Genomic DNA, 24,862 nt, shown 5'->3' with positions numbered 1-24,862 from the left:
TGAACACCGTGATAACAGAATAGTAAAATTGTCACTGAGCAATATAGCTGAAAAAAAAACTCTGGTGTGTATTACCTACAGAGAAATACTATTACGGGTAATTTCACAACACGTGAACAGGTTGCACACAGCTTACTGTGACTATGACCTCACATGCCTATTTTTAGTGCTTTGTTGAGCAGCAAAGGAGACATATATCTCAATTTAATGATTTATCACACCCTGTAAACTTTTAATAAACTTAGTAATTGAATTTACATTAATTTGATATGTTGTCTGGCCTGAAGTGAAAGTGGTCTGAAATGTTAATGTGTGATGATAATGAAAATGAGTGAAATTTATCACAAAACAAGATCAACCCAAAATTCAAATTCCACAAAAGCACTACAGCAGACAACAGACCGTCAAATATGTACTTATGTCATAGCAGAACTTCGCTTAATTCCATTTCTCAGTAATAAAATGTATCTTATTCAGACTTCATCTCCTGGAGAAGTTCATGCATCCGTTATCCCACCATGAAGCTTGTAGTCAGCCTCGGCTCTCCTTCCTCCCCCACCCGAGAGGCTGTGATTTATGCCAAAAACAAAAAAGCAATCGCCTTTCTTGGCAGGCACCGCGTCTGACAACGTGGGAGCTTGTTGCAGAGTCATTGACATTCCTGTAAGGATTTAATAGCGTGTAGAGCAAGGAGGCAACACTCAAATATCAGACAGGGAGGCAGCACCAGTGAAGACGATCGCAGGAGTACGGAGGTAAGTTCATCATCCATCTTACACACAGCACCAGGCTTAGATGGAGGTGTTAAGTATTGAGAGATGGTTACAGTGTTTAACACTGACTGCTGGGCTTGGATCACTCTTAACATGCAGTCCAAAGATAACGCTATGTCAATGTGGCAAACTGTGGAAAGTGTTTGCATATTAACACAACTTAGCTGCCATGATTTAACAGCTGCTCTGATGTGAACAGCTTTACATCAGCCACATTATTCTAAGTGCAGTGGAATGGGTTCCTAATTACACTGCTCCTGTTTTCGTTTTCTTTTTTGCTTTATCCATATAAAGTTTGTGCACATGAAATCAGAATTCAACTAGTTAACTAGTTAAAATTAATAAAATTCAAACACGTTAATGCACTTTTTTAGTTACATCAGATCAACTTTATGTACTCAATAGATCTTAAACACTTTGTAGGCAAGTTGGCATATCTAAATATTGCATTAATGGTTATTTAATAATCTGATATACTATGTAAAATACTTTTCAAACTTCATGGATACTCCTTTTTACTTACAGAACAGCTTAAAAAATCCCTGTTTTAGGAGCATCCTCCTTTGTTTTTTAATTTCCATCTTTCATTTTTTATATTCACCACAACTTTGCTCTAATTCTGCTTCATCCATTCATCTGTTTTGCATTTACTTCTCCTGAAAAAGGTGTTTTGAAAACCCTAAAACCCCACTGTAACTTACACTGTAACTTTGCAATAACCCAAATGGAGCAAACTCGACACTGAGTAGCTCAACTTGCTTGCTTGGACATCAACTCCGTACATAGTCGCATACTTTGTGAACATGCCCTTAGCAGTGTCTTGCTTTCATCATTTTTATGGTCTCTGAGTATACCATCCCTTGCAGTGTTTCAGCGTTGGTCACAGTCAGCTGGTGCCTTTAAGAGAAACATGCAGCACAGGCCAGCATGAAAGCCATAAAAAAACTACTCTCACAGCAGGTTGGTTTAGGAGCCGTGTCAGAAGCCAAGCAGAAAAAAAGACATTTTAAACAACCTCAAAGCTTACACACTACATCTCAAAATGCTTATGAAGAACAAAAATGGCATTTAACAGCTCACCATGTGACTAAAGCCATTAGTAGTATACAATTTGAAGTTATGTCAAGTAGTCATATTTACTCTAAGTATAGCTGATAAGGATAGTAAGCACTTTTCTGTTATCATATAAATATTCTTTGAAACAAATGACACCTAAGTTATAGTACATGTAAGAACTGAATATGTTTTGTTGTAGTACGACTTAGTCATCATGTCGACAGTGATTTACAAGCATATTAGGATGTTCGAGATGAGATGCTCACAGCTTTACGGGCATGTGACCTATCATATGACAAGCTGGTTTTCTCCTCTTCCAACAGCCATGAACTATTGAAACCCAAGAACATCACGCGCCTATATGGGGTGGTGCTAGCTTGTGCAAATACTGTACATAAGGCGACGGGCATTCAGACATGTCTGAAATATAGGTTCGATGTGTCTGCTTCACCAGCAACAGCACAAAGACCTAAAGGCAGCAAAGTCAGTTGGTCAGTCTGTTATATGGTACAATTTTGCGTCTTTAGCATCTTTGTTTGTTCACTTTGAGGTATAAGGAGTTTTATATTCAAAGGTGACATCTGTAGAGTTCTTAGACCTCAGCCTGCTGTTAGACCAGAGACTCAGAGCTTTACGTCTGCACCGCGTAGGAAAAAACACATTAAACACTGTTTTCCAGTTGAGCATAAAGAGCTACACAGTCCACTGTGGGAATCAGCTGTACATCTAGCTGGTCTTGTGTCGAGGGAAATGGTCCAGAGCATGTCATTAAAATTCACATGGCACTGGAAATATTTTGTTTTAAGTGACAGATTTAGACACATTTTCCCACCCAAAGACCACATCCGGCAATGGGAACAAGTGTCTTCCCTGTTTTAAAAAGAAGGTGCAGGGTACAATAAATATTTGGGAATATTAGCTTCTCTTTACCAATAAACCAAGCCAAAGTACATTGTAACTCCTGCATTGTGTCACAGGCTGAAACTTATATTTGAACCTACAGTGCGATTAAGATGTAAATTCCTGAGTCATGCAATAAAATAGATGAGATTTCAGGCAATTTATTACAGCCAACTTCCCCCACAGTTAGGTTTTTTTCTGATTTTTTACTTTGCAATCTGATATTTATAGGTCTACTGCTGTGTGATGGGTCTGACAATCTCAACATGACTTCTTACATAATGTTTGTCATTCAGCTTTAATAAAAACAGTCTGTTGCTCTTGGCTGTTGGTACCTGTGTTAGCAATGATTAAATAGCCACCATTTGACAGTGAGTAGACCCCTACCCAGAAGGCCAACATTAAATTCCAGTTGAAGTTGCTCTGTTGAGATTTTTGTAAACCCAATTTCTGTTTACATTCAGTGTTATTCACAAAACACATTGTGTTTAGAATAGAATGAATAGAATAGCCACTTTATCGTCAACCAGAACATACACTAGTTGGTGCACATTATGACTGAAATTCCGGTGCAACAAGCTCGCCATCGGACTGATAAATACAAAAACAAACAAAAACATTTTCTAAAAAACAATTCCAATACATCCATGTAAACAACTATATAAATATATATATATATATATATATATATATATAAAAGTATGTATATATAAAATACACACACACACACATATATATACACACACACACACACACACACACACACACCTGTAAACATACACATCCACACATATTTATTTTACAGTGCAGATGTGGCATCAGTATTGCACGTGCAGTGAAAAAAAAAAAGTAGCAGCAGTTATGTATTCACAGTGACAACGGGTGCCCAGAAGGGTTAGTTTGAGTTCTTGAGATCTCAAAAAATGTGTAGAATAAGATATTCACAAACCTGATTTTTCTTAAACTTTAACTCAAATACTTTAAAAACATCAGTGCCTGTTTTTGAAAGTCACACATGGCATTTAAAATAGCTAGTTCTATTCAAGTAATGCAGTAGAGACAATTCATTCACAATATTTTGTCAGTTTCATTTTATTGTAGATGACACTATCTATAACAGTCTTACAATTATATATTTCAATCAGTTTAACTGTCTAGTAAGATTTCTGCATATCCCATTAAGCCTCAGCAACATCGAATCCATGACAATCAATGTTCAGTCTATTTTAGTCAAGTGACATTTGTCATTCTAAGTTTAGTAATCATGTGGCTAATGAAAGATTACAATGTACGAGTTGAGATCCCTGCTGCGAATGGAACTGACAGATAATAAAAATGTTAATTTGATAAGCATGAAATTGTTTGAGCAACACGCCAGCATGCAGCAGCTTAAAGTGACAAGAAAAACCCTTGAATAATTCTAGCTTAAGCCCAGTAAGAAATGATGCCATGAGGTTATTGTAAAATCCTATACTCCAATTTACACCTAATCTTAAAGAGGATGTTGCGTAGTATGACAACCCTCAGCGTACAAAGTGTCTGAGTCACATGTGGACACAGATGATCATATTGTGTGTTTTTAACTGTATATTGAGTGTCTACATTCAAACTATGGCTAAAGGTAACAATTGGGAGAGCAATGAAAAGCATTTTTAAGCATCAAGATATTTGCTTTAAGAAATACCACAATAGATTTTGACTTTTGTATCATGTTTTTATTCATTCGCCTCTTTTACTGTTGAATTAATCTGTAAATAATCAGGAACAATTAACAGACTTGGTCTGCATTACATACAATCCCCACAATACCACAACATTAAATTGTCAAACCGGAAGAGTGCATTTCCAAATATCACCCAAACATTGCACACAGAATGATCAAATGAAACAAAAGTCTCGCTTGCATCACGTCACACCTCTCAATCTGTCTGTCTTAAGTTGTTTGACACCAAATAAATTTTCTTTCTTTCCATCATTTGAGGCACTGAGACGTGACTTCCTGAACTCAATGATCTGAAGTGAATCCCTAAACAAATGCAATCTCTGTGGATTCATTCCAGAATAATACTCGAAAGCTGCAAACTGTTATTAAGTGCTGATTGCAAAGAATGAGGAGGGAAAAGTTGCCCCTGCTATTTCAACAGATGAGTAGAACTGCACTTCCTGTGCTTAAATTTCCTCCACTGTCTATTGCAGTTGGGGAAATCTTGAATTCATCAAGGAATCACAGGATCCAAGATGATAAAAAGGGCAACAGTGACAGATGGGACGGCCAGTGGCCAAGGTAAGGAACTTAAAACATCCGCTATTAAAGCAGTGTCTAAACAGCGTTTAAACAGATTATACACTATACATATAGCAGAAGTGATAAGTAACTAATTTCAACCAGTCATCTGAACTTTGAGGAAAAATTGAAAGAGTCTGTGGACTCTAATGACCCTTAAGGAAACCTGTCTTAAATGTAGTTTTCTTGTTGCCTGAGAGAAAAACCTTAAGTTGCACCCTGTGTAACCAAGTCAACAGTTGGGATCATAGGGTAATTCATTTCTTTAGTGGTTAAAAGAGCTCATATACTACTGTTCAAAAGTTTGGGGTCACTTTGAAATGTCCTTATTTTTAAAAGAGAAGCATTTTTTTTCAATGAAGATAACGATAAATGAATCAAAAATCCAGTCTGGACATTGTTAATGTGGTAAATGACTATTCTAGCTGGAGATGGCTGATTTTTAATGGAATATCTACATAGGATTTCCAGCAACAATCACTCCTGTGTGATAGCTCATCATGCTGAAAGGCCAATTGATGATTAGAAAATCATTGTGCAATTATGTTAGCACATGAATAAAAGTGTGAGTTTTCATGGAAATCATGACATCGTCTGGGTGACCCCAAACTTTTGAACGATAGTGTACAGGTACATGCAGTGTGTCCCAGATAAGCTATTTCAGTCAGCATTTGATTTCAGTGACAGTCTGACAAAATAATGAGACAGAACATTTCCAGGTCAGAGTCTAACAGAATAGACAGAATGAGGTTAGCAAAGGAACTAACTCTTTGTATTATTTGTGTATTTATGTTTTTGTTTTATAGCTCACATGGTGAAAATGCTGCACTGTAAACTGAGCAGCACACAAACAAAAAAAAAAGAGTGGTAGAATCAGATAATTTCCATTATTATTTGTATTTCTTTGCATTTATATGTTACTACACACATATCCTACCATATATTGTTGTAACCTGGCAAGGATAAACAAGAAAAATGCTAAAATGTTTCAGTTTAACTTTTGGTGATGTGATTTAGCCACATCTGCCAATTTTCACAGTGTACTTATTCAGTACATGTGCTGCTACTGCTGCTGTAGTATTTTATTTTCTATTACAGTTTAATTATTATCTATAATCCAGTGCTCGTACCGTGCTGACATGTGCTGTAATATGCTCTTTAACATGTGCCTTATCAGGTCCTGTGCCAGAGATTTGCAATGGTAAAGAAGGTAGGCTTAGGGGACAACAGAAAAACCATCATAAGCTGTCTCTCTATCTATCTACTGCTGATGAAGGCATGAAGAACTGATTTGCTATGGATTTATTATTATATTGTATGGGCGTACATATATTTTGTGCGCAGATATGTAGGTGCATCACTACATATCTGTTCTTGGGTTTAGGCATGGATTCAACTGGGAAAGGTGTAAAAGATAAATGTTACTGCAATGTAAATGTATTAAATGCAAGAGTTATTTAATATTAATTTGTAATAATTTATATACCAGAGTTACATGATAAACTGAGTAACATCAACATTCTAATATGTCAAGTATTAGAATGTGTTTCCTGCATGGTCCTTTTGGGGTGATGATTTAATTAGAAAAAAATTATTTTCAAGGTTGGATATGATCACGGTGCTGTTTTTTCATCCTTTTCCTCGTTTCAGTTTCATTGTCACTGACATTTCATTTTCCAATGCTGATAGTGGGGATCAAGAAAAAATCTAAGGTCCCCGGGGTGATGATTACACAGTTTATCGAGACGCTGCCAGAAGGGAAGAGCCATCCAGACTTCACCCGCAAGCCGATTGCTTTGACCATCCAGGAGGGTAAGACTGATAGCAGAGGAATAATTTTAAACATTTATTTCAGAGAAAAAAATGTTTGAAGGTGATTTTACGTGATTCTGCATAATGTATTAGTTTTCTGCGAGGCTGGAAAAAAACCTCAGCATTCAACACCAACAGACCTGAGTCAGGCAGATAAAACTAAACACAAAGTGATTTAAAAACAGGACAGATTTTCAAAATCACTCTGCAAGGGGAAAATTTACTTTTTTTATTTGAAATGTGGTTGTGTCATACACATTCTAGTCAAGCACTGTATAACATAACATACTGTATATTACAAATAAATGTTCATGTTGAATAGCACATTACACATTTGTAGGTTTTTCATTGTTTCCTAAAGGTGACCTATCTTTCTTTTTTTCTTTTTCAAAACAGGCAAATTTGCTTTTTTTAAAGCCATTGTCACTGGAGACCCAGCGCCGACGGTAACCTGGAGCAGAAATAATGGAGACGTGTCTGATACATCGAGATATCAGTCCAAATACGATTCGAACTCAAATGAGCATACGTTTGAGGCAAGTGATAGTGACTATCAAATCACAGTGATACTAAAGGAAAACATGCTGATGTAAAGGAGTGGTAAAAATAGCATACAGAAAGATGCAGAAAAATAGAAAGGGGGGGCAGAAAAACTGAAGAAGCAAGTATTCGATTACATGAAGGTCATTCAGTCGCTGGACATATTTGCTTTGCCAGTTACTTTCACTGATCCAGAAAGGAGCACCAGCTAAAACGTTATGCTGTGGAAGCACATAAAAACAAGAAAAGCACTCAGAGAGCACAGTACTCCACGAAGGCTGCTCTGTCCTATCATTTCCAGCAGCTTAAAGCTTGAAAAAACTTGTGTCAGAAATCACGGCACTGGCCATTTAACTTAGATGTACCCACAAACAAAATGACTTTGCACTGAGCACAGGTGTGTATAACACGCACCTGTGCTCAGTGCATGTGTACATTACGTACGGATACCGAATCCCATGACCTAAATATGTAGCAGGCAGCGAGAATTGATGGGACTCAACACAACACCCCCACAATTTAATCAGTTGTTCCTTGTATCACTTCCGAAGGATAAGTTCTGATAAGTTCACAGTGACTGATTTGTAGTTGGATCACAATCATGTGATCATCAGCAGGCAGCATTCACTTGTTGACGTAGTTACAGTGAAGCTGTGCCGCTTTCTTGCAATGATACAGAAATCTTTAACAAATCCATGGATCCAGACTATAAGCCACATCACTGCCAGAATCTAATCACTTGGTCCTTGTGTCATTTCTGACCTTCCCTGAAAACTTCATCCAAATCCGTGTCTGTTTTTGAGTAATTTTGCTAACTGACAGACAGACGGACAAACGTACGCCAATCGAAGTAACGAGAGACAAGTTGACACAGATTGCTAAAAGTAATGGATAAATGGAACACAAACATCTTCTTCTACATGCATACTTGAACACATCTACTAAAGCTAAATAATGACGATAACACCCACTTTCAAATACTGTTCATCTAAATATCCAAATTAAAATTGAATCAATTTCACACATTTGGAATGTGACAGGTGGTGCTGATTAACTGAGTCCATTACATTTAGCGTGTCTTGTATCTTCCAGATGCCAAATGTTATGCCGGATCAAGCGGACACCTATAAATGCTTTGCTATAAATGAATATGGACAAGCCATGGTCACAGTTGTTTTGAATGTTATCGAAGGCAAGTACGCTTTGCTCGTTATGGATGTGACAGATTAGTCCAAGGAAAGTAATTACAGAGTTTTAATATGCATGATATTGAGGGTGCATGCTCATTTACTGCATGCAGATTCTGTCAAATGTACTTTAAACAGCAAACACATGATCCAGATGTCACACTTTCCCATGAGTGTATTGCAGTCATCACAGCACTTATCACTCTGAAGTCCCACTTGTATGTCTCTTATTTACACGATTTCAATAATAATATATGTACCATCTGTTCTGACTCCAGTCGGTTACAAAAAGAATAAAGCCCAGCAACCACTCGCTGAAGCCGCCAATGGGAATTTTAAGAACGTTTTAAAAAGGAAAAGGTGGGTTTCAAGGCTACTTCACTAACAGCCAGGAATCATCTATAGACATACAAGACTGTTTAACAGATTGCACTATTTCTTAAATTTCTAGCAAAATCCGGCCGAAATCGGAGCAAACGGAGAGAAAAGATGGAGAGATTGATCCTAAATTTTGGGAGCTTTTACTTAGTGCTGACAAGAAAGACTACGAGAAAATCTGTGCTGAGTTCGGCGTGACTGACTTCCGCTGGATGCTCAAGAAGTTGAATGAAATGAAGAAAGAAAGAGAAGAAGAACAAGCAGATGTCTGTGATTTGTAATATTTGCACAATATTTAGTTTTTCTCTTTGTGATGTTGAATATACACTACCAGTCAAAAGTTTGGACACACTTTCTCATTCAATGCATTTTATTGATTTATAATATTTTCTACATTGTAGATTAATACTGAAGATTAACACTTTTTTGTTTACAACATAATTCCATATGTATTCTTTTATAGTCTTGATGTCTTCAGTATGAATCTGCATTGTAAAAAATAATTAAATAAAAACCATTGAATGAGAAGGTGGGTCCAAACTGTTGACTTTTAGTGTATATGTGTGAATAATTTTAAATCTCAGCAGAAAGCAACTGTCTGCCAGTTGAGGGCATACAGTGCCTCTCCATTTGCTTTCTGCTTCACACTTACGTCTTCTTCTTCTGTTTTTGTTCAAGTTTGTCAGGAGCCTGTCTAACCTGAGACCTATTCAGGTGAATGCAGATGGTACTGCTTCTTTTGAAATTGACATGGACCTCATTGACCCGAGCAGCTCCATATTCCTATACAAGGTTAGTGTAAAAAAAATAAATAAATAAATAAATAATCCTCTTCTAGCAGCAGAGCTTAATAGTTCAAGGAGTCATTTTCCAAAGACCTTGAGATTCCACAACTAATATCATTGCAATCTGGCCAGTACTTGTAAAGATGCATCAAAATATTTTCCACTTAAGTCAGATGGACAAATGAACATCCTTGGAGTCATCTGCCCGTAAACTCACAAATCCGAGACACCTTATCATTTTGATTTTGCAACACATCCCCTACATATATAGCTAAGGCTCTGAGTTTTGAAACATTCTGATGAAGTCTTGCAATGAAGTTTCAGTTTTTCTTCAAATGAGTGCCATTTCTTCAGGTAGTATCTTGCAGCTCTGCTTTGCAATGAAAGTTTCAACCACCCCAGAGGAAACTGAAATTGAATATCTCCCATACAGGATGGTGAAATGATTCCTTACACAAAAGAGTTGGGAGAGCAGATGAAGCACAGCCTTAAGCAAGTTGGGAAAAAGTTTATTTTCAGTATGAAGGACCTTATGCCAGAAGATGCTGGACTGTACCAGTTGGATGTAGAGGATGTCAATATGTTTTCCACAGAATTTAAAGGTGAGTAGTTTTACAGTTGCACAGGGCACACATCAAACTAGAAGCTCTATTTAAGCTTACACTACACTAAACACTAAATTAAATTAAACAGCACCAACTGTCCAATTTAAATTCTTTCAACCAATCACCTGTTATTTTTTAGTTCCTGTGGTGGATTTCTTGGTGAAGATTCAGGAAGTGAAGGCAAAGGAGAGAGAAGATGCTGTGTTTGAGTGTGTCCTGTCAAACCCCTTCTCAAAGATTTTGTGGTTTGGCAAGAATTTGCCTCTGGAACAAGGGGATAAATATGATATTGAGGTCTCAGAAGACAAGCTCATTCACAGGCTGGTGGTCAAAGATTGCATGGTTGTAGACAAAGGAATTTATTCTGCCTGTGCAGGGATCAAATCCTGCAATGCATGGCTTGTTGTTGAAGGTAAGATACTTTGCCCCACCAAAAGACTAATTGATAGTATACATCTATTGCTTTTTAACTGATTTACACATTTCATTTATATTGGTTAATGTCTTATAATTTAAGGATATTGAAAAAGAAAAATGATGAGTGATTCCTTTCATCTGTTTTAGCTTTTAATATCATAATATGGCATTTTCTACTGAGTTTACACAAATCTCACAATTTGCTTTTCCCAATTCAGCTGATAAAGAAGTGCCAAAGGGCAAAAAATCTGCAAGGAAAGCAACAAGGGCGGGGGGATCTGGGATGGATTTGCAAAAGATTGCCCAAGAGCAACAAATAAAATTAGAGGAAAAAAAAGAACAGATTAAAGCTGCTAAACAAGCTGCAGCACCTCCACCTGAACCCTCTCCAGCTCCTCCACCCACCAAGGTTGAACCTAAGGCACCAGAACCAAGTAAGAATCCTCACCACAAGTTTTATTTAGTTTCAGCATGTTAAACTCACAAACACGGAAGCCCTGTTGGCAAGAACACACTGTATATCAAAGCCTGGACAAATTGTATTTAAGACGTAAGTCCATATACACTACCAGCCAAGAGTTTGGACGCACCTTCTCATTTAATGATTTTTCTTTATTTTCATGACTATTTACATTGTAGATTCTCACTGAAGGCATCAGAACTATGAATGAACACATATGGAATTATATAGTAAACAAAAAAGTGTGAAATAAGTCAAAACATGTTTTATATTTTAGATTCTTCAAAATAGCCATCCTTTGCTTTGGTTATTGCTTTGCACATTCTTGGCATTCTCTTCATGAGCTGCATGAGGTCGTCACCTGAAAAGGTTTCCAACAGTCTTGAAGGAGTTCCCAGTGATGCTGAGCACTTGTTGGCCCTTTGCCTTCACTCTGTGGTCCATCTCATCCCAAACCATCTGGACTGGGTTTAGGTCAAGTGACTGTGGAGGCCAGGTCATCTGATGCAGCACTCCATCATTCTCCTTCTTGGTCAAATAGCCTTTACTGAGTCTGGAGGTGTGTTTGGGGTCATTGTCTTGCTGAAAAATAAATTATGGTCCAACTAAATGCAAACCACATGGGATGGTATGTCACTGTAGGATGCTGTGGTAGCCATGCTGGTTCACAATAAATCCCCACCAGTGTCAGCAGCAAAGCACCCCTGCACCATCACACCTCCTCCTCCAATGCTTCACGGTAGGAACCATGCATGTAGAGACCATCCATTCACCTTTTCTGCATTGCACAAACACACGGTGGGTGGAACCAAAGATCTTAGAGAATAAGTTTATCCGAGATAAACTTATTTTCAGCAGCAGAAGTGACTCTTGGGCTTCCTTTCCTGGGGTGGTCCTCATGTGAACCAGGTTCGTCGTAGCACTTGATGGTTTTTGCGACTGCAGCTGGGGATACATTCAAAGTTTTTGTAATTTTCCGGACTGACTGACCTTCAATTCTTAAACTAATGACGGACTGTCTGATTCTCTTTACTTAGCTGATTGGTTATTGCCATAATATGGATTCTAACAGTTGTCAAATAGGGCTGTCAACTGTGTACCAACCTGATTTCTGCACAATGCAACTGATGGTCCCAACTCCATTAAGAAGGCAAGAGATTCCACAAAATAACCTTGACAATGCACAGCTGTGAAGTGCAAACCCTTTCAGGTTCTACCTCATGAAGCTCATGGAGAGAATGCCAAGAATGTGCAAAGCAGTAATCAAAGCAGAGGGTGACTATTTTGAAGAATCTAAAATATAAAACATGTTTAGACTTATTTCACACCTTTTTGTTTACTATATAAGTACTCCACGAAGGAACGTGGCGGAGTTATGTAACAATCGGTGCACGTTTGTCTGTGAATCAATCTGTCTGTCTGTCAGTTAGCAACATTACTCAAAAATGGACAAACAGGGGCGCCCGTATAGCTCAACGCGTTGAGCGGGCGACCCATGTACAGGGCTGGTCCCCGACGCAGCTGGCCCGGGTTCGATTCCCGCTCGCGGCCCTTTGCTGCATGTCTTCCCCTGACTCTTCTCCCGTTTCCTGTCTCTCTCTCACTGCACGTGTCCAATAAAGCTGATAAAAAGGCCAAAAAAATAACTTTAAAAAAAATGGACAAACGGATTGTGATGAAATTTTCAGGGAAGGTCAGAAATGACACAAGGACAACCTCACTGAATTTTGGCAGTGATGCAGCTTATAATCTGGATCCACAGCTTTGTTAAGGATTTCCCATTGCAAGATATAGCGGCTGGCACGGCGTCGTTGTAACCATGACAGCAAGTGAACACTGTGTCAGTTACCTGCTGATGATCACATGACTGCGATCCTACAACTCCGCCAGGACTTATTCGTCAGAAATGATACAAAGAACAATTGATTAAATTGTGGGGATGTTTCCGAGTCCCATCAATTCCTGCCGCCTGCTACATATTTAGGTCACGTGATTCGGTATCATAATGAACACATGCATAACACATGTCTGTGTTCAGTGCAAGGTCATTTTGTTTGTGGGTACATTTAGATTAAATGGCCACATTCTATGCTGCTGTGATTTCTGATCATCAATAACTAACTGTTCAGGAATTAATTCCAGGCTTCTTCATGGAACAGGTATAACCACCGCATGTTCATTAGAAACTTCATCAACATAGACCGCCAAACGACAAGTAACAATCTCCCGGCACGCACAGAATATTTCACTTCCGCGTATCGGTGCACACATCCTTCAGAATAAAAGCATGGCTCAAAACGCAATGAGTAAGGGCATATAAATTTCATGTTGCTTCACACTAATAAAAAATGCTGCATTTCTACAAAAATATGCTGCATTTCTGGCAATGCCAGGTGGAGAAATTAACAGCCTTGGCGGAATACTGCGCTCTCTGAGTGCTTTTCTTATTCCACATGTGTTCATTCAAACTTTTGATGCCTTCAGTGAGAATCTACAATGTAAATAGTATAAAATAAAGAAAAATCATTAAATGACAAGGTGTGTCCAAATTTTTGACTGGTAGTGTATATGTGATACAAATATGACAACGACATCTCTAACTGTACATGGATATGTGTGTTTATTTATTAAGTTTATTGTAACTACAAATATGGGAACTTTTGCTGTATGAATTTGCATATAATACTTGCTTTGGTGATCTGTTAATTGTTGACAGAAGTGGAACCAGCACCAGAGAAACCACCAATTGTGGAGGTAGTAAGCACAAGTAAGAACCTGAAATGACTGTGGAAACCACTGCATGGATTCAAATACAACAGCTGTTCAAAATGTCATGGCCTTAGTTTTCTGTTTTGTTTACAGTCATGTTTTGGCTTGTTTCTATATTGTGCTTACTATGTGATTGTCCACCTCTTTAAGGCCAGATTTTGCTTATTTTATTTGTATTGTTGCAAAATGTGTTTACAGTGATTGGACAGATAAGTTGCTATGTTGTCTGTTGACTGTAGTCTAAGTCGTCTTTTTGTTTTGGTTCTTTATATCTTGCATTGAAATTTTCACAACTTTTTCATAACTTACTCTGTAAGTCTTACATCATGTTTACTTATTGACATGTATCAACTGGTTATTGAATCTGATTAGTGCTTTAGGCTACCTTCCTGCGGTTTTCCATGTTTAAGGCTATTTTTATACTAAATCACAGACTGTTTTTCAAAGCATGTCATAGCTTTTGAGATTTGTATTATTTGGACAGCAGTCAGTTGTTCTCTACCTGCCGAAACTAATGTACTAGAAAGTGATATGCATTTGTTAGGTGATCCATCTCAGTGAGCATTAATGTGTTTCTAATTATTGTTAATGCTGTAATGGCTGTAATGTCCATGTACAGTATGTGCAGATGGTTTGGATCAGTTAGAAACATTTACATCAATTGCTGATCTTAAGTAATCTCTGCCAGCTCATTATCACATTTACCTCAATACACAAGCATATAAACATATCATCCTACTATAATATGACATTATAATATCTAAAATATATATTTTTCATTCAGTCTGATATATCCAAAAAAAAAAAAGAAAAAACACCAGCATTTGTTGATAGCCTTTTCTCCCTCACTGACAATATAGAAATATATGAATGTGCCTTGTTCTATCCAACCATCCTCCTCTGCTGTTTTTAATAATATGATTAAGCCACACAAACAACACATAATTTCAAAGAGGAAGTGGTGATTGTAATTAGGAGTGTTTGTCTGTTCAAAATCAACAATAACACTGAACGGCAAAGCAGCATGTGTCTCGAAGCAATTACAGTACCAACATTAGCAGTTAGCAAACACTTCCTCTGAGTCACTTAGATACATTTCTTATGTTAACACAACCTCAGAAACGTCATATTATCACAGTCTCATAAATAAACTGCTGGCGAGGCATCAGCCTTGAAAAGGAGCTTGTTCGCAAAATCAACGTGATTTTTACAATCTGACTGTCTCTGTGTCACCTTCCAAAACCTTAAATGAGCCAAATCTAAAACAAGTAAGTTTAAATCACTCAGTAAGGTTGATTATCACTAAGAGTAAAAAAACGTCTGCTCGTATTTATTATCACCTACTGTACGTTTTAATTTTAGGCGACTGGAAATCATAAGACTGGAAATTTTTCAAAGTATCATGACTTTAAGGCAAATCTTTTCTATTCAAGGTAGAAGTATTAGGGTCATCCCATCTCAAGTCATCAGGACCTTCTGCTCATCCATCTTTAATTTGCTTGGAATGTTTTTATCATAAAGTGGGGGTTTTTTAAAGGGTATGTGTGAAATTTTAGCTTGATAAAATGAATACTTGCTTTGTGTTCCAAAGCACTACGTACAGAAAGTCAAGTGTGAGTACATACATATTTATAATGATAGCTGAAGAATTTACCTTCAAGCATTTCTTTTAAAGCATCTATGATTTCAGTAAATAGGTAGCAGTCCACTCTGTCTCTCTAACCTTCAAAGTGGGTTCAGCTTGTTAAAGCTGCTCAATCAGTTGTGAAGGTTCAAGTATTCTATACGTTTTGCTGTGACATGCAACTGCATGTGCTTTACAAAATATCACTAGTTGTGCTCAAAGATGGAACATAGATGAGATGCTGCCACCTTTCTTTCATATTTCATCTCACTCATAATCAGAGATCATTTGATGTACTTGTCCAGTATCATCATTTACACATGGCTTTATAATTCTTTAATATATTTCTGTAATAATTATTATCTCAGAATGCATATATCAAACAAAAATTTAAAAAATATTTTTTTACATATCCATAGTTTAGGATCTTAAAAAATCTGACAAATCAGAGATGGTCGAGCAGAAACTGTTCTGAAGAGTTGATAATTTGGGATGGAATCACTAACTTCCCTTCAGAAATCACAGCTTTATCTTAGATTGTCATGACCTGCTTGTGAAAAATACAACTATCTTGACAAGACAGTTGTGAAAGGCCCAGCATCTTAAAAGCTTTGCTTTAAAGGGTTGTTTGGTGGTTCACTGAAGCTGTTCGTCCTCTACAACATTTCTAAAATACCAGTTCTGAATAGCACCTGTGAATCTTCCGTAAACAATCAAGAAAACTCTTGTGTTGAGGACATTCAAGCTATTATCCAATGAAAACTCTTAAAAGCAAATTGAAAGTGAGGACAGCCTAGAGTTTTCTGCAACAGATTAAAAAGGTGCAGCATTATGACATGTTTTGTGAAACAGTCTGGAGAAATTCTAAGACACAGATATGCAAAAAGACCAGTGTAACTCTTTATCGAAACAATTGCCACAATTCCTTAAATTAATCTATAAACACAGAATAATAGACAAAAGGTGTATTCACACTGTCTGTGATCACTATCATTTAGAAAAAACCCCGCTAGCAGTGCCTGTGCCTGCACCTGTGCCTGAAGACTTGGGAAGTGGTAAGATGACAGAAGAAAACAATGGAGCACATTAGACTAAAGGAGTGGTTTAGTAAAGCAAGCTTACATTACTTACTGTTGTTATTGCTGTTAGACCAGTTGCCTGAAGAAACCAAAGAACCAGAAAGGCCTGAACCACCATCTGCGGATGTTGAAGGTGGTATGCCAGATGTTTAATGCCAAAAAAACACAAACAACAGTAACAAAGATATGAAAAGACTAATAAAATTACTTTTTACTAGCTCTAGTAACACAAGTCAGAGTTTTAAAATGAACAACATAAGTTTCTTTTTGGAATCTAATGAAATAATTGTGTTCCCTGTGACGTTGTAATCCTACAAATTAAAAGCAATTTCCATTTAAGTCACCTGATGCAAATATGGGAAGGAGTGAATTAACACAGCAGGGGATTCCTTTATAACCCGCATGTGGTAACACAATCCTTATTATACTCTCTTCATTCTTTGTTAGCAAGACATGTGAGCCCTTTGCGTTCCTGGTAACACAATCTGCAAAGCTTTATGTTTGCTGCCTGTGATTGTGCATGTTTTGATGTCAGTAATTTGCTTTGTAACTTGTGAACTGTATTTGTAACTGAAATATGCCACATAAATGCTATTCAAGTTTTAGTTGATGTTTTACCTTTAATATCGTACTTTTCTCAGTTTTCACACAAAAGGATATTGCACAACCCATGCTGTAACATTTCGTTTTATGTAAAACAAAATATGACAGAAAATCCTTGATATTGATGATCCATTTAACACCTTTAACTCAACAAGCACATTAATGAACGGAAAGAAAATGCATACATTAATGTTAAAAAGTTTGGGGTCACTTAAAAATGTCCTTATTTTTGAAAGAAAATCTTTTTCTTCAATGATGACAACATTAAATTAATCAGGAATGCAGTGTAGACATTGTTAATGTGGTAAATGACTATTCTAGCTGGAAACGGCTGATTTTTAATGGAATATCTCCATAGAGGTACAGAGGAACATTTCCAGCAACCATCACTCCTGTGTTCTAATGCTACATTGTGTTAGCTAATGGTGTTGAAAGGCTAACTGATGATTAGAAAACCCTTGTAGCAAGTATGTTAGCACATGAATAAGAGTGTGAGTTTTCATGGAAAAAATGAAATTGTGTGGGTGACCCTAAACTTTTGAATGGTAGTATATGTGTGGGACAATTAAGTAAAGTAATTTTGTTTTTATGTTGTCCAGAGCCTGTGATCACCTGTGGACTCTCTGATATTTATGCTCTTCGTGGAAAACCAGCTGAATTAACTGTGATGATGAACGTAGACTGTGACGGCACCTGGTTCAAAGATGGAGAGCAGGTAAAGCCCGTAAACACCTAGCATTAAATTTTAGGAGTTTACCAAATACTTCCATTTAGAATCCCTCATGAGTTTAAGAAAGAAGTGTGAGAAAATTTGTCATTCTCGCACTGCTGACATTATTGTGAACCAACTGTATACAACTGTACAAAATGTTGTATCAAGAGAATGGCCATGTGTGGCAGCTTCTTTTTTTTCCCTCTGATTTGTTTTGTGATTGTATTTTTAGTTAAGTTCAGGCAGTGGGGTCACCATAGCAAAAGATGGAACTTCTCACAAGCTGGCAATTGACAGCTGCAGCGATTACAACTCTGGAGTTTATCGATTTGTAACAGGGGACCAGAGTACACAAGCAAAGGTCATTGTTGGAGGTATATTTCCCCTATTTGTTATTGTGGAATTTATATTAAATGACACAGCAGTTACAGTGCTTTAAACTGACTGGTGCTTTGTGTTTCTTAGATGTACCTGAATTTGACCCCGATGACCTTCACAAATTCTCCAAACCTGTAGTGGTAAGAGTGGGCCAGAACGCTGCTTTCAAGATGCCCTTTCCTCCTCAAGAGTCTTTGGTAGTTAGCTGGTTTAAGGAAGGAGCTGAGATCAAAGATGGAGGAGGAGTTAAGATTGTGAAGGAGCCCAACCATAGCCGGCTGCTGCTCAAAGACTGCCTACGGACTGACGCAGGGGAAATAAAGATCCAACTCAAAAACCCATTTGGGTCTGTAGAGGCCACATCTCGGCTTATTGTGCTTGGTATGAAAACACACAAGAATCTAATAAGAAAAGTGTGAAATACAGAGACAAAAAAAGATGAGATTTCTCTTCATTTTCAAGCATGCTGTAAAAACAACACACAACGCATCTCTTATGTGTCACTACATTTAAAATCTGACACAATGTTCTTCCCAACAGATCGACCAGGTCCACCAGAAGGTCCAGTGGAGACTGTGGAAACCACCTCATCTATTATTGAGATTAAATGGAACCCTCCCAAAGACGACGGCGGCTCAGCAGTAACTAACTATATTATAGAGCGACAGCAGGTGGGACAGAGTCTGTGGACGAAACTTGGAGATGTCTCAGCTGACAAGAACTCCTTCAGAGACAGGAATGTGACTCACGGAAAGAAATACAACTACCACATCTATGCAGAAAACCCAGAGGGCATCAGCGACGCCCTGGAGACAGCTGATAGCATTATGGCTGGAATAATGAGTGAGCACAGAAAAGAAAAGTCTCATTTAGCATTCCTCAGCAAATCTCATGTTAATCTCCATCGGGTCATAATAAAGGGAAAATGCCTCTGGAAAGGTTTTGTGATTGCTGCAAATCGTTTGTCACTGGCACCATTTAGACACTGTAGAAAGCCCATCTTTTATCATCACTGTAATAACCTATCTCAAAGAGAAACTGTTTGTAGTATCCTGAAGTAATAACATGTAGATGTGCCTAATTTATTCCATATATTTAATCACTTCTTAATTATTAACGATGATTTAGCTTAATTAATTAGACTCCTTGTGATTTCTTAGTACTCGCTGGTCCACCTGGTGCCCCCAAAGTGGTGAGTGCCTCAAAAACCTGTATTAACTTAACGTGGACCCCTCCGGAGGACGACAAAGGAATACCAATCATTGGCTACCAAGTGGAGAAACGAAAGAAGGACACAACTCAATGGATTGCCCTAAATGCACTTAACGAACCTATTGAAGGTTTGCAAAAACAAAAGCATCCCTTTGTTTGCAAAATTAAAGGATGGACAGCAACTTTTACAGATTTTTCACCTTGCCATCAACGTCCTTTTTTAGATGTGAACTACGCAGTTAAAGATATCACTGAGGGAGCAGAGTATGAGTTCAGAGTGTCAGCAATCAATGAGTCAGGAGCTGGAGATCCAAGCCCCCCATCTGCAATGGTGTGTGCAAAGAATCCTAACAGTAAGTGATGACTTACTTCACTGTGAATATTCACAGTTTAACTTTGTTGTCCAGAGCAGTGTTAGTTCTTATCTGAATGTATTGTTTTGTGTGTTTTCTTTCCAGTGAGACCTTGTTTTAAGGACCCAGAGGACTTCATTGTTGTCAGAGCGGGAAATTCTGCTCGTGTCAAAATTTGCTATGAGGTATGAATGAACCAAAAATCAGCTTTGCAAAAAATCCTAAACCCATCATGTCAATCTTTTCAGCATTTCATATTTCAGCCTCCCATTCCAACGTTGTTACACTCTTGACTGATGATTCTCCCACAGAGAGACAAAACTGCATATGTCTCATACTTTATCTCATTTATCTGATATTGATATCTTCAGGCTGAACCGCCACCTACAATCACATGGCTGAAGGATGATGAGCCCATATCCCCATGGATTAATATCATCAATACAGAGGGAATGTCTCAGCTTGTTATCCCCTCATCAAAGCGCTCAGATTCAGCCATCTACACCATTATAGCCAAAAACTCTGTGGGTGAGGCTTCATTCGACGTTGAGGTTAGAGTCACAGGTAAGACAAAGTAACATGGTTTTACACTATAAATAGTGCAAAAAGGGTGTTGACGTAATAGTAGTATTTTTATATCAACATCAAATGCACACATTCAGTTCACAACCCTCATGTCTGTAAATGAGAAATGAATGTATTAGGGAGGAAGGATTAGTTTAATATTCTGCACTGTGCTCCTCTGTCCATTAAATATCACCTGCAACAATAAACAACATTAACTTAGTAAAATTTAGTCAGTTAAATGCCAATAATACACCAGTGCAATGACAATCCAGTGTCAAATCATTTGGCATTTAACACTTGGTAAATGCAATCCTGGCAAAAATCCAGAGGAGAGCAAGGTAAGATTATTTAAAATTCCATAGCAGTTACACACAAAGAAACTAATGAAAACCACACCTTAGCAACAGGCTCTTCCCACTTACTACAACCTAACGTGCATTTGCAATTTTTATGCAATTTCTGCATCTGTTGCTAGATGAGCCAAAGACTCCAGGCCCAGTGGAGATAGAGCAAACAGTCCACGGCAAAGTGGAGGTATCATGGGCTCCCTCTCCAGATCAGGAGCTGGATGACCGCCTGTACTACGTGGTTTCTCAGCACGACTCCAACACCAGAGTCTGGAAGACTGTGGCAGACCGCCTCTTTGCTAACACATTCACTGCCAACAACATCCTCCCTGGGATAGAGTACCATTTCCGAGTGTACGCCAAGAATGATATGGGTCTCTCAGATCCATCTCAGTCCCCTACGTGGGGCGCCAACAGCAACAGAGGTGGTTATGTTTTATTGTGTCATTACAGTTATCCAAACTATTTAGTTTAGTGCACAAATTTGATTATTTCAGCTGTAATCACTTGTATTTTATTTGTTTAAAGTGCTCCATGTTCACCACTCTACGTGCTATTTTATATCTGTTTCAAGTACACTGATTGTTGATCTGTACAGTGTAGCATTGCTACTTCAGTAACTACACAGTAAAAGTCACCAGACATCAATAATCACACCATCAGAACAGTTGTTTGTTCCAATCCCCCATCATGCCTTTAGTTACAGTCCCCACTGTATAAAATGTAATATTACTAATACACTTATACCTGGCCCTGTCACTTGAAAGAAATAAGAAAAGCTCTTGAAACCTCCCAAATGCAATCCCAATCATTTATCTTGCACTTTGAAATTATTGATAAATTCATATGCTATACTGTAGCTATTTAAATTCAGTTTATTTCAAATTTTCGTTGCAACCATTTTTGAATCTGTCAACATTATTATCATTATATGACCTAAATATTAACTTTCATCATTTTTTTTCCTTTCACTCTTCACTTAAAGTTCCAATTATTTCAAATGGAGTTAGTTCAGCAGAGATCTGCTTCGAGAGGCCTCCATCCATCTTGGTCCCTTTAAAAGTCCACACGCCACCTAAAGGCTACCAGCTCTATATGACATGTGCAGTCCGAGGATGCCCTACACCCACTGTATCCTGGTTCCTGGACGACGTGTGCATCAACTCAGACAAGAACTACTACATCACCAACTCATTTGGAGTGTGCTCCATGTATATTCTCAGAGTCCGACAAAAGGACAGTGGTGAATATAAGGTAGTTGCAGTAAACCCCCTTGGCAGGGCAGAGTGTTCCACTAAACTTGTTGTTAAAGGTGAGCTTTGAATTAAGAATTTTGTTGTTTATTTTCAGACACAGTTTGTTGAAATGGTTTATTCTCTCAATGATTTTTATTTTTTTCCCACAGAGTAAAATGACAAGAAGCCATCTTGAAGCTTTTCCTTTAATTGAAATGTTCTGGAAGATAAGGAAGTGGATTGTTAGGTTTCTTCATAGACTGCATAGCAGAATCACACACTTTGATTGCAAAGTGCTGGTAAAACCATCTGAAATTGCCTGAATACTAATTTATTTATTGTATTTAAAATGCAACTATCGACAATTGTCATCAGAAATACTATTTACCTTAAGTGAAGTGACAAACTGTTGCACAAAGACATTTGTCAAATTCTCAGGTGCTGGCAACAATTGCAATAAATCAACAAACAGACATGTATGCTGTATGGTTCTTTTTGTCTTGTCATTGCATTCTGTCTTTATTAATAACTTTATATGTATTCTTCACTGACATATACAAACTCAGTTAAAGCAATAGATGTTTCAACATGTATTTCCAGCCACACATGGCTCCAATATATGAGCCCATGGAAACATGTACACCACAGTACTACATTAAGCACCTTGAACCGTGTGCATACTTTCATTGCATTTCCATATATATCCAACTGAGCTGTGCTGTAAATTGTCTATAATAAGATACTTGGCTGCAAACCAATCAGGGCTTGCTATAGCACAAAACTGTCTCTACCTGAGGTCTCCAGTGGATTGCTGCTTTCTTTTGACTCTACTGATTGTATCATTTTAATCCTTTTAGACCTTAGCGGTGCTTTTGGCAGGACTGACTACTGCGTTCTCTTGCAGACTATAGGTTGGTATTGTAGCATACTAAGGAGCAGAACAATCCATAGGAACACACAAAGATCCAAAGACCCTCTCCCATAGCTACAAATTTGGTAAGACACCATTTCAGGAGACAGCTAACCCAAAACTCACCTCCAAATGGAACATCTGCTGATCGGATGTTTACTACTAAAGGACCCTCACGGCACTTTTGGAGACAACAGGATGCCTCCTACCTCCACTAGAATCTGATAAGTGTCATAAAGTGTCAATTGTGAGGAAAACCACACCTCTGCAGGATTGGCATTCTGACCTTCTGATCTTGCAACCTAACTCAGAGAACTTTCTACACAGAAGTGAATAGAACAGTTTAAATTAGAACATTAAAGAACTGCATCATCATCAGAATGACGATCTGGATTCAGTCTCTGATACCAGGTCGATCAGGACCAGGATGGAAGAAGAACACGTGGAATCTGAAGTGTTTGTGGAGAACAACAAACAAGACACCAACACCCCTCCTCCTCTCTCTGTCACAGACCACAGCCATAAAAGACACTGAGCGACTTTTTACTCTAAGAATATATTCTCCCTATGTCTTCTTTTTATTATTGAATATATATGCTTTTATGTTTAACCATGTTATAAGTTTACCTTCATGTAGCCTAAAGTCTACAATTTGTAAGTTTATACTTACATTTACACATTTTATTATTATCTCAGGAACCATATGAGATAAACATATTGTGTTTGGTCTCATTTTAATCATTTATTCAGTGTTATTTCAGATCTGTGATGATCATAAATATTGTTCAACTGGAATTCTGCATTTAAGAAATGAACTAAGAGTAAGTAATAAAGGTATCTGGCCTCTGACCTCTCCTGGACAGTGAAGCTAAACACCACCCCTTGGGAGGAACACATCCATGATCGGTTAGATGCTGATTTTCATTTGGCTACAAAACTTTCTATATAGAGGAAAGTAATTGGAATGCTTTAGCTTTTCTTTTGGACTTCCATGAGTTTTGTTTTTGATTTAATTTTAGTTTTGTTTTGGAGCTTTTGGCTTTATTAAGAATGTAACTTGGGCTTTTAGAAAAAGTCAACATAGGTTTGTAACTGGGCTTTTAAGAATGGGCAGGGGCAGATCTAGAGAAAAATTTATAGAGTGGCAAAGGGGTGGCAGATACGTGAAGGGGGTGGCATATATATATATATATATATATATATATATATATATATATATATATATATATATATATATATATATATATATATATACATATACATATATACACACTGCCAAGGAGGCGGAGCCTTGGTAGAGTCATGTGATGATTGGCATTGGTTTGTCTGTCTGTCTGTTAAATGGAATGATGGATTTGGATGAAACTAACCAGCAGGCGTGATCAAATTGATGCAAATACTGCTGAAATAAGTATGTTAAATAAGTAAATATCATTTGTATTTGTCAGCCAATCCTAAACATGAGTTGTTCTTATTAGCTGTCAATCACAATATGTGATCTGATATGTCTAGCAGAAAGGGAAAAAGATTTAAACTGAAATAAAGTCAACCTTATACACTTTGAAGAAACCAAATGCTAGATATGTTAAAAATGTTTCTTAAATTTAGCAACAAATTAGATTAAGACTCGACAATGTCTCTCTTATGCACTGTTTTGGGAAATCTGCATTTGTGTGATCTCTGCTTATGTTCAGCCTGCCACAATGATTACATTATTAATTCATCTAGAACAGAGCCAGAGTCCAGTTAATTTTATTTATTGTCTTAGATTTGTGGTTTTATATTTTGATGCTCTTTATTTGAGACATTTCTTACAATAATTCTATAATTCCAATATTTGGATATTCTTAAGAATTAAGGATCTACTTATCATCTT

At 37.5% G+C, this 24,862-nt stretch overlaps 1 protein-coding gene across 4 annotated transcripts; it reads left to right on the top strand.

Annotated features, from left to right (window-relative positions):
• The first annotated feature begins 615 nt into the window (after positions 1 to 615).
• Positions 616 to 22,549, top strand: LOC111569782 (immunoglobulin-like and fibronectin type III domain-containing protein 1). 4 transcript variants are annotated; one of them, XM_035948978.2, is made up of 26 exons: positions 616 to 755; positions 4,926 to 5,013; positions 6,191 to 6,223; positions 6,703 to 6,825; positions 7,222 to 7,361; positions 8,458 to 8,557; positions 8,831 to 8,912; positions 9,004 to 9,196; positions 9,609 to 9,722; positions 10,149 to 10,317; positions 10,460 to 10,732; positions 10,956 to 11,171; positions 13,914 to 13,964; positions 16,589 to 16,645; positions 16,740 to 16,802; positions 17,872 to 17,987; positions 18,217 to 18,358; positions 18,450 to 18,743; positions 18,903 to 19,205; positions 19,523 to 19,702; positions 19,799 to 19,927; positions 20,033 to 20,112; positions 20,299 to 20,491; positions 20,970 to 21,266; positions 21,827 to 22,153; positions 22,247 to 22,549. In XM_035948978.2, exons 2-26 carry the CDS (start codon positions 4,968 to 4,970, stop codon positions 22,249 to 22,251), a joined length of 3,726 nt encoding a protein of 1,241 aa, XP_035804871.2. In that variant the 5' UTR covers positions 616 to 755; positions 4,926 to 4,967; the 3' UTR covers positions 22,252 to 22,549. The 4 variants fall into 4 exon arrangements, with proteins under 4 accessions (XP_035804871.2, XP_035804872.2, XP_035804873.2 ...); XM_035948979.2 differs by lacking the exon at positions 6,191 to 6,223; XM_035948980.2 differs by lacking the exon at positions 16,740 to 16,802.
• The last annotated feature ends 2,313 nt before the right edge of the window (positions 22,550 to 24,862 follow it).

The sequence above is a fragment of the Amphiprion ocellaris genome, chromosome 5 (genome assembly GCF_022539595.1).
Source record: "Amphiprion ocellaris isolate individual 3 ecotype Okinawa chromosome 5, ASM2253959v1, whole genome shotgun sequence".
Classification (NCBI taxonomy): domain Eukaryota; kingdom Metazoa; phylum Chordata; class Actinopteri; family Pomacentridae; genus Amphiprion; species Amphiprion ocellaris.
Note: the sequence above shows the minus strand (reverse complement) of the source record. Positions and strands in the feature narration are given on the sequence as shown.

What these genes read in the sequence shown, in the direction of transcription:
- LOC111569782 (XM_035948978.2), top strand. Translation starts at nt 4,968, where the DNA reads ATGATAAAAAGGGCAACAGTGACAGATGGGACGGCCAGTGGCCAAG. An exon ending in TGCTTTGACCATCCAGGAGG is followed by an intron (nt 6,826 to 7,221) that starts GTAAGACTGATA and finishes TTTTCAAAACAG; the next exon opens with GCAAATTTGCTTTTTTTAAA. An exon ending in ACTTAACGAACCTATTGAAG is followed by an intron (nt 19,703 to 19,798) that starts GTTTGCAAAAAC and finishes GTCCTTTTTTAG; the next exon opens with ATGTGAACTACGCAGTTAAA.